The sequence below is a fragment of the Corvus moneduloides genome, chromosome Z, assembly GCF_009650955.1.
Source record: "Corvus moneduloides isolate bCorMon1 chromosome Z, bCorMon1.pri, whole genome shotgun sequence".
Lineage (NCBI taxonomy): Eukaryota > Metazoa > Chordata > Aves > Passeriformes > Corvidae > Corvus > Corvus moneduloides.
In genome coordinates, this window is record NC_045511.1 from 64802492 (window position 1) to 64812628 (window position 10137).

General features: G+C 45.1%; 1 protein-coding gene across 4 annotated transcripts; it reads left to right on the forward strand.

Moving 5' to 3' along the window:
- The first annotated feature begins 3948 nt into the window (after positions 1 to 3948).
- Positions 3949 to 9239, forward strand: LOC116437948 (heat shock factor protein 5-like). Of its 4 annotated transcripts, none has more exons than XM_032096350.1 (2): positions 3949 to 4559; positions 8266 to 9239. In XM_032096350.1, exons 1-2 carry the CDS (start codon positions 3979 to 3981, stop codon positions 8483 to 8485), a joined length of 801 nt encoding a protein of 266 aa, XP_031952241.1. In that variant the 5' UTR covers positions 3949 to 3978; the 3' UTR covers positions 8486 to 9239. The 4 variants fall into 4 exon arrangements, with proteins under 4 accessions (XP_031952241.1, XP_031952244.1, XP_031952242.1 ...); XM_032096353.1 differs by having other exon boundaries at positions 3949 to 4549; positions 8266 to 8384; XM_032096351.1 differs by having other exon boundaries at positions 5106 to 8355.
- The last annotated feature ends 898 nt before the right edge of the window (positions 9240 to 10137 follow it).

Below are 10137 nucleotides of genomic sequence, written 5' to 3' on the forward strand. Positions count from 1 at the left end.
GCCTGCAAGTCCAGCAGAGGTGTTTCAGGAGCATCGCACAGCACGACACCTTAGGCAGCACCTTGGCTTCGTTACTGTCCTTACCACAGGCACTGACCTGATGTGGGACAAAGAGAGAATGACAAAAGTATAGGAGAGATAAGGGACTCGATTCTTGCTTTTCCTCCTGTCATAATCAATTTTATACCATTTCCAGTACAGATGAACCTGTCCATTTCTCGCCAGAAGGCAGTGGGGAAATGTGGATCTGATAAGGCTGAGCAGACGAGATGTGGGAGCAGTGCAGGCAGAGCAGCAGGATGAGCATGCAGCTCTTGCACGTGCTCTGAGCACGGCTTGGGCTAACTGCACCAAGGACTAGCTCATTGCAAGGCTTGTGAGTAATCACATCTTGCAATCCATAATGAAAGTTAGATAGATCAAAGCCTTATCTAGATCCTCTAGATTCCTCTAGGCATTAACATGACCTGTTAAAGTTTGTTGATACCATATCTTTATCAGGTTTTATCTCATCTAGAGCAAATGTGGCTGATCACAAAGACCTTCAAAGTGGAAGTTCTTCATGGAAGTAAGGGATTTTCAGAGGTTTGCAGACTCCTGAAATGTAGACTCTGTCTGGTACAGCAGCAAGGAAATATCTGTCTTGTACAGTCTTGTAACAACATCTGAGTATTTCCACCTCTTCCTGTACTCAACTGCCTTAATAAATAAGAAAATGCCACCAACCCTGTCTTACAGAAGAAACTGAGGGATGGCACAGCTATGGCTTACTACTCATTATAATAAGAAGGTTGGTTTTGGGACCCTTCTGCCACTAGACCAGTGACTCTGATTTTGCTTGTGAAATGATAAAGAAGGGGCAGCAGGGCATGTGGGAAGAAAGAACTGTCGAAAGTCTGTGAACTACGGTATAAGTAAAGTTAATCTGACTTTAGCATTCCAGACATCTGTCTGATTCTGCTGCTTTAGTTGAGATGATAAATGACCCCCACAGCTAAATCTGAATATAGCTATACCATAGCAATGTGCAATCAGTTTTCAAGCTTTTGCCTGAGCAAGCAGCAATTTGTTTGAGACAGTTTGCAAATCAGGTATTTTTGATTAGCCATTAGAAAAAGTCTCAGACATTGCTTCCAGACTATTGCATTGGATGCTTCAATGCCTTTGAAGATGTGAGGTTGTGCCAGAGCAGACTGAGCTTGCTTGGTTCACTTATTTTATTTAAGGAAGTATTTTGTTAAAGATGAAAAGCGCCTCCTATGTGAGGACTCCAGCATGATGAAATAGTGTTTTGTGACCTCTGACAATTTGTTGGGCCTATTTCTTAAAAAGCAAGTTGAACCCTTTGATCAGCTTCACAGAGATCACTGGCTGGGCTCTGAATTGCAAGCAGCTGTGCAATGTGGCTCAGCGGGGAGGACAGCAAAGCTCTATCTGTGCTGGCCCAGTGCCAGGCCACCTGCTTTGTAAACTAAGAACAACTATTTCTAGTAAAATTTAATTGCCAGAGCTGATCTTGGCTGCTGCTCCACTTCACTCCTGCCAGCTGCAGAGCCACTGTACCTCCTGCTCCACATGTGCAGGAAAAATCATAATACACAATTGGCCCAACATCGGTCTGTGAGTTTATGCAGCCTCCACCTTCTCTCTGGCTGCAACCTTGACCAAAGTCAGCAGTCAGTAGTGTTTTTTCAGGTTTGTGTGATTTTCCTGCTGTGAATCCAGAGAACAATTAGTTTTTTCAGGGTAGGAGCAAAAGTGCTGGCCCAGGCAGACTGTTTGGTAGGTATCTTTTTGTAAGCTTTAATCACACAGCCAACACAAGTATCCACAGCTAAGGTTAAATGGAGCAGACAACCACAGTATTTGCAGGTGACAGTGGGAGTGCTGTCTCCACCACTCATTCTATTTTGCACGTAGGCCTCTTTTGCTGGAAAGGCAACCACTTTGCAATGACAGTGATCCCAAAGTCCATACAATACTGCACCAAAGGATTAACCCCTTTACTCTTCAGTACCTTCTTGGCTGGCTAATCTGGTTCTATTGAACTTCAGCCAGAGATTGCCCACATACTACAAGACTGTTTCTCTTTTGACTAATAATAGCTGATCTGTCTCTCCCTGACATACTGCTGACTCAAAACCAGTCTCCTTCTTACTCCATATTATAGAAGGAATTTACCTTTGATCCCCAAATTAGTCAGCATGCATGCATGCAAAAAAACCCCAAAAAACCAACTACAGAAGACAACCATTTAAGGACCTTCTGGACTATCAAGGCATAAAAACAGATTCTGATTATCAACCCACAGCAATTGCATTAAAATGTGGGTCTATGAGCCTTTCTTTAGCATTTCATAATTGTGGGCCCTGAGTAATATTTGATAGATAAATATGCAACACCTAGCAAGTAGATACCACATGGTAACAGAGGCAATTAGTCATCCATATCACATCCCAGCAACTGTTTTGCATGTTATTAAGATAACTGCCCAGGACATTGCAACCAGCTGCTGATTTATGTTTCACCACTTCCCTTTCACATTCTGAGTTAGGAGCATCAGTGTCTTTGAGGCTTTTGTGAAAGTCCCTTACCCCATTTTACGGTGCCTACATCACTCCTATTCCCTTTGTTCTGCCACAGAACATTCCTCATTGGGTTTTTTTCCTGCTTCTACTGAAGATCTGGAGTCACTGACCTGCACTGTTCATTACTGGCTCCCAAGACAGAGGCGATGCTCTGATGCACCTGGCAGAGGTGACCTTTGGGTCTGAGGAGTGGTTGATGGTCTGTGCTACCATCGATCCAGGCAGTGCCCAGTGCCTCTCCAGAGTGAGCACAGCCAGTCTGTCATGCCCACGGCCAGGCAGGGATTTCCTCTTACCGGCACCAGGATTGTTCTCCATGTCCCATCAGCTCTGAATCCATTCCTGCCAGGGCCCCCCATACACTCTGCATTACCTTCTCAGGCAGGTCACTCAAAGGAAAAATGTGCTGGTGGCACTGGGGCACTGTCCTCCTCAGGGACGTCAGGGCTGAAGGAACTGGAGATCCGCCGAAGGGAGAAGAGGCTGAGGGGGCTGGGGGCAGCTGAGGGGATGGTGGGGCTGAGGGGGCTGAGGTAGCTGAGGGTGATGGCAGAGGCTGGAGGGCTAAAGGGATAGCAAGCGCAGAGGACTGAGGGCATTAGGGTGTGGGCTGGGGACACCGAGGGGCCAAGGGGAAACTGATGACATAAATACTCAAAAAGCATATTGTTTACAGTATCTCAGTTGTGACAAGAAAAACTGAGAGACACTGTTTAAAGTTTCATAAACCATAAAAAAGTTTTCTTACTAAGGAGTTGCTCAACCAAGACAGCAGGCCATCAGCCAACTCGGAAGTCATGTCCTCAGGTGAACTTGTGGCCATGAAAGGATAAAGTGAGGTGGGGGCCATCCCACAAATGACCATCAGACCTTTTGAGACCATTCCCCAAATTGTATACGCATGCCCAGCCATAAGGCGTAGAGCTTTGTATATATAAGTAAGTTCTAAGAAGGGGGATGAGAATTCTGGGAACTTAGATTAGCAGGTATAGTTTGTATAGAAAAACGACAGCTTTGGAACTTTGCTGGCGTATGTTAGGAAGAGTGGCGCCCCATGCATCCAGCAGTGAGATAAAGTAACGCCTGTTTTCTAATACTGAACGTACGGTGTTGGAGAGTTGTACTCTTCCCGACCTTTCAGCGACGCTGAGGGCGATGGGGTCTGGGCTGGGGGTGCTGCGGGCAGCGCGGCGGCGCGGTCCGGGCGCTGAGGGACGCGGGGCTGACGGGCCGCGCGGGGCCGCGCTGCCGCCGGCACGAGTCGCGCGTCGTGCGTCGGGCGCGTGCCGGTGCCCGGCGGGGGCGGCGCCGCCCTCGCGCGGCGGCCGTTGTCGGCGCAGGGGCGTTGGGCGCGCGCCGCCGCGTGCCGCGACAGTTGCCGCCCGGCGCCATGGCGAGGCCGCCGCCGCTGCCCGCTGGTTTCCGCCCCTCCTCTGCCGCCCTCTGGCCCCGCTCCCGCCTTGGCATCCCCCGGCCCTGCACCTTCCCCGTGAAGCTGTGGCTGCTGGTCAACAGCCCGTGCGTCCACTCGGTGCGCTGGGACGCCCGCGGCGAAGGGCTGCTGATCGACCAGGGGCTCTTCGAGCAGGAGGTGCTGGGCATGGGGCTCGTCTCCGCCGGGGAGGAGGAGCTCTTCAAAACCAAGAACTTCGGCAGCATCGTCCGCCAGTTCAACCTGTACGGGTTCCACAAGCTGACAGCGAGTCCGGCCAGCAGCGCGGCGGGGTCCCGGCCCACGGCGGGGGGCGATACCAGCTACGCTCATGGGCCCCTGCACCACTTCTGGAACCCGGACTTTCGCTACCACCGCCCCGACCTCCTGGTAAAGATCAAAAGACTGACCAAGGCCAACAAGGAGAAGCTGGACGCTGGCTTGGAGGTGACCAGCCGCCTGCCCGACGACTTCCAGCACATTACTGGACGGGGACTTGCTGCTGCCGCCCACGTCCCTCGGCGAAGCCGTAAGGATCGGTGAGACAGGGCGGGTGATGGGGGGCCGCGGTCGGCCTGGGGGTGGCATGGACTTAGAAATCGGCACAGCCCTGGGGCAGCAGCGTCACCTGCTCTTGCTGGTGGCTGCTCTGTTGGCACGGTGTAAGAAAAAGATTGTTCTTCAGGAAGGTAGATCTGCTTCCAGTAAACACAAGGAATGCAATTACAGATTGCTACGACTGTGCTGCCAATATATAACTACCCTAATATCAATATAGGTATCAGATTATTTATATACCTCTAACTATATTGTTCACAGGTCCTGTTTGTATTATCTACAATGAATTACGTGATTCGCATGTGTTTCAGTGTGCCTATAGGCTGCCAGCAAGGACCTAAAACTAATACATATGCCAAATTGTCCTTAGATAAAAGGTGCCAACATGCATTCTTCGGTATGTTTAAAATCTTCATAACTAAAAAAAAAAGTTACCCAAAACACAAGTTCAGTTTGCTTTGAAAATGAAAAGACGAGGCCAATCAAAAGAAAGCAACAGTTCTGCTTTTTGCATCTTGTATTTTCAGCTGTGGGAAACTATATACAACATACAGAAGAATTGAATGGAGAAAGGAAGATTTTGAGATCTACTTTAGGAAGACACCAATTTTCAACATACTCTAAACAAATTCAGGAAAAAAGTTCCTAGAAAAGTCAGTTATTATCTCAAAATGTTGCTCAATGCAATATGCTAAGAGCTATTATTCAACACATTCTTCCAGTTTTCTAAAATATAAATTGTTAAGTAATACTCATTTACATGAACTGAAAATATATCCATGGATATTTTGTAAACTTCAAAACCTTGCCTTTTCCTACAAATAATATCTTGTCAGGCTCTGTCTCTCTTCTTCGTTTATTTTGTTTGAAATTAGATTCTGATCTTAATTCACATCACTCACATTACATAGCTCTTGACCATATTGCTTTGGCAACATGAGGCCTGCCTTTGATATCTGAAAGACCTTTTTCACCTTTCATCCAAAGAAAAGTTCCGCAGCCCAGGCCATCGCAGACAGTAACACAATTACCTGGTCCAGCACCCTGAGGATGGGCAGGATGCTGATCATGCAGCCCAGCAGAGACCAATGTGACACTGGTGCCTTGCACTGGCACAACAAGGGGAAACAGATGAGATAATCCAGATTTTCCTGATTTTGAAATGGGAATGAGCTCAGAGAGCCTAGAGTTTCTGTAAAGCTTGTGCAAAAAGGCTGTGTCTGATTCACATCATGAAGGAAGCTGTTTCTCTGCAATATGTACAGACTGGCTGTGGCCAGCACTGCCTCATTGCTCTCTGCTCCTACAGACACTTCCTACCCAAAATCTTCAGTCTGTGTTGTCATCTCTCTCCTCTTAAGACCATTTCATAATGGTGAGGAGCAACTGAAACTAAGTGAAGTAAGACACTAAAACCTGCAAAAAACCTTTTTTTTGAGGCTTGAGTACAGTATCCAAACAGGCACCTAATTCACAGCCATGAGGTGTCCTTCCATGAGTTTACTATTGCAAATCACTAAGTTCTGGTGCTACCTAAGGATACCATGGGTCCTCTAGCTCTCGCAGTTGCTGTGCCATACCTGGAAAGAAAAGCTGGAGCAATTTATGTAAACTTAATGTGTTCAGGGCAGATACTATTAGAGACGAACTCTATGGCTTTTACGATTCTGGGGTTCAGATTAGATGATCATAACGCTGCTTTTTGGGCTCAGCTCCCCTGAATCAGAGCGAAAAATCACACATGGGAGGTTCTTTAAATAAAGATTCAGAAGTCTAATTGTTACAACACAGAGTTCATCAGTTGTAAGTCACTGACGTCTTTTGGGTTTTTTCCCCCTGATGTCCTCATAGTGGACATAAACGAAAAACTTCTGGCCAACACTGTCTGCATTTTACCTGGAGTGGTCATGGCAAATCCCTGCATGAGGAAGATGAATGAAATTATCATGAGCCACAGTTAACGTGCCTCTGACATGGTGAGGCATTTTAACTACATTCTTAAAGACACATTCCTCTTTTGGGGGAGTCATTCAGACCTTAATTGTACTCAATGCAAACATATTTTCTAAAGAAGAGAAGGAAGGGATGGAATGGGAGGATTTCTCAAACTTTTAGAAAGCACACAGAAGAGAGATGTCTAAAGAAAAGAATGCAAAATGACTAATGCTGCATACTGTCATCCCACCAAATACATATCATCTTACTTTGTGCTGCAAGTGGGAACAGCAACTGGCAAGTACAGTTGAAGTGTGTTTAAAAAAACCACCAGTCTACCAGAAGATTTTAAGTGTAATATTGTCAACGAACCTTGGAAACCCACTGTGCAGGGGACCACTTAGAGCCACAGCAAACATCTTTGCTGGCTGCTCAGGGTGCAGAAATATCAGGATGTGACAACAGCCACAACAGAGTGAGTACAGCCAGTGGTAGAAAAGGGGAAAAGACCACAGCCAGACTCCAGAAACACCAAAAGCCTGGAAAGGAAAGCATCTTCTGAAAATTGAGGCAAATCAGACACATACAAGAATAAATGCTTATCTGAATTGGAAATAAATTCAAAGAAACACTGGTGGCCCTACACTGTGTCTAGGACTGCTGCCACCCAGCAGAAGTTCTGTTCTGTCTCACTGCCTCCCGAGCATGTTGTGCCTCTCCTCCTGAAGCTGATGTCACTGTCAATGCTGTGACATTCCTGTCCTTCATTCGCACAAGTCCCTGTAACACAGCAGAGCGAGCAGAGTTCACTTTGACCTGTGACCCGCTGGGAATCAGGTTGCTTAGGGATGATGCAATGTCCCTGCCTCTTGTTCGGCCTAATGAGACCCCACACAGTACCTCTCACTGCATACTGCGATGTGTTTATAGTGCTGCTAAGTCACAGGCATGACATCTGTGTGGCAGACAAGTTGTGTTTGTCACTGATCTATGAAGATACTGAGAAGCAGAAGCACAACAGCTCATTCAGTGCCAAATGCAAGTTTTGCTGGCTGATTTAAATTACTTATCTTTCAGCTTCTTAAAGGAGTAATAGTGTACTGTCAAACTTGTAACTGGAGACCTAAAAGTAGGCTAATGGGTGAATGACCCAAGGATGGATGGATGGATGGATGGATGGATGGACATGGATGTATAGGAGAATGAATAGAATGCTTTCTCCGTCCCTAACAGCATTATTCCAGCACACTGAAATCCTGCAAAAGCATACTGTACCATCTCAAGAGACTTCTGCTAAAATGCACAGGGAAGGAAGAAAACCTGTGAGACATTATTCTGTATTTCAAAAGAAAGGGATTGTTCTTTGGTGGTATTAACTGTTGCAGCTCCATTGATTTCTTTACAAAGAGCTGAAAATCTAGTTTTAGAAAAAGGAAAAGACTAATGAGAGATTTTAAAAAACAATCAATATGGCCAGAAAACTGTTGCCAAGCTTTCCAAGTTTAGAGAACCCAAAAACCTAAGAACATAAAACATTCAGGTAATTTTTTTTTTGATGGAGCAGTCACAGTGTTGCCCTGGAAATGTCATTTAATCTGTATTCTGTATTTGAATTGAGACATTTATAACCCCAAAACTAGCTAGTGTACAATATACCTTGATTCAGGTTTCCTACCTCCCAGGAGCTAGAATCAAAATGTAGGTAGCAAATGCATGTAGATAAAGGACTTGACTCTGGTAATCTCTGTGCAGGACATTTCCAGTGGCCAAGCTGATGTGTGGTCATGTGTTCCCCCTGGAAAAGAGAGACGTAAGTTGGATGAGCAACAAGACAGAAAGACAAGGGAGGCCAGGAGGAGCTTGTCAGGCTTGCAAAGGAAGAAGCAGGGACATACCTGCATACCACACTGTGAAGGAGCAGAAGCAAAACTCACTGCTGGATGTCTGTAACAGGCAAGGTTTCTTAGTTTAGGCAAATTGCCAGCAGGGATGAGAGCAACACGAAGAAACATCCTTAAGTGCCAGAGAAGAAGGTGGTATATATCCTACTTACTGAACAGTCTGTTGCTGGCCTGTCTGCTGCAGGTCCATTCATCACGGGCAGACTTACAGCAGAGAACGGTGTTTGAATGGTCTCAGTGACATTTTGGCTCTACTTAAGGTCAGTGGCCAAAATGCTACAAGGCTCAAAAAGGTTAATTCTCACCTTCAACCTGTAAACCATTTATAAATCATTTATTAAATACAACTCTTTAAACTGTTGGACTGCTTAGTGTTTTCACTGCCATGTGTGCATGACATTAATAAAAGTGCCATGGAATCCAGCTAGTGGGAGGAATATAACTATGTTATGTTATTACTGCTGACAAAAGAAGTATAGACTTTTCCCAGGATTTCATTGTCCCACTTGAAAATAAACAAAGCATAACTGCACTGTCTTTTTTTTCCTGAAACGTAAAAATCACAACAGCAATTTTGTTTCTGAAGAACACATTTGGAATTCCAAACTGGTTCATTAGCTTTAAATCAACAGTGTTTAACATTTGGATCAGTATTTCAAATAATTCTGTTGAAATAATGGCTTTTTCTTCTTTATTCATTAGTATCAGCCATTGGACTGCTTAGATCTTACTTCTATCAGTGCTTTTTCTTCAGTTGTGTGAATTTTCTGTAATTGCACCTGTGATACCTTACTGTAATTTAGTTCTGTTGTCCTTATTTGTAAATCTGTTAGTCTGTTTATTTATCAGCATTACGATCAGAAAAATAATGGATAAATATTCACTTACAACTAACAGAGTAGGAACAGAAAATGGTTTTTAACCACACTTAATGGCTCTGTAAGGGGATAAGACAGTACAGCAAGTAAAGTTTAAGGGCGGCATATGAGGCAAGCCATAACATGAGCTCCATTGGACATTCTGTCTATTTTACTGTAAACATTTGATTACGTTCAGACGCTACACTAAATGTCACTACAAATTGCAAAGTCAGCTTCTGAGACTTTGAAGGCATGTTGGAATTTATGCATTGAAAGTTTGCATCCAAGAAAAACACTGGAATTAAACCCCATCTCACTGCTTAGCTTTAAAAAACCACAGTAAGGAAAATTGCTCATGGTCACCATTGCCAGAACTGGATAGAGATTGGAGGGCAGCCATTGCCGTACCATAGTGAAGCAGAATTTGAATGTGAAGGGACATCTTATCTGTGGGGTTTACAGACATTTCTGACAATAAGAACAGAGAGCATTGGGAATCCCCAGTCTGAAAACACACAAAAAAGAACTTTCCAGAACAAAACGTTCAATATTTTTAAAGCAACTGAAAATTAAGTCCTATAATGCAAACTACAGTGTAAATTTACTCCATTGACTGCTGAAGCTGTTAGTTGCAAAGTAACACTAGTGGAGTCCTAACCCAGAACCAAGGTCACAAAGGCTCTGAATGAACAGACAGAAAGGCAAATACATATACTGAGAGCTGTTACCTTTTAATCAAAAGACAGAAGACAGAGTAAGACATCATGGGTGCCCCAGATGGGTGGGGGCAGAGGGCTGTCCTGCAGATGCTGACAGGGCCAGGGGTGTCTAGACGCTGCAGAACCCAGGACTATGGCCCCATG

Bases quoted from the DNA above. Each gene is read 5' to 3' on its own strand.
- LOC116437948 (XM_032096350.1), top strand. From the start codon at position 3,979: ATGGCGAGGCCGCCGCCGCTGCCCGCTGGTTTCCGCCCCTCCTCTGCC. The intron at 4,560-8,265 runs GTGAGACAGGGC...ATCTCTGTGCAG, and splicing joins CGGCGAAGCCGTAAGGATCG to GACATTTCCAGTGGCCAAGC.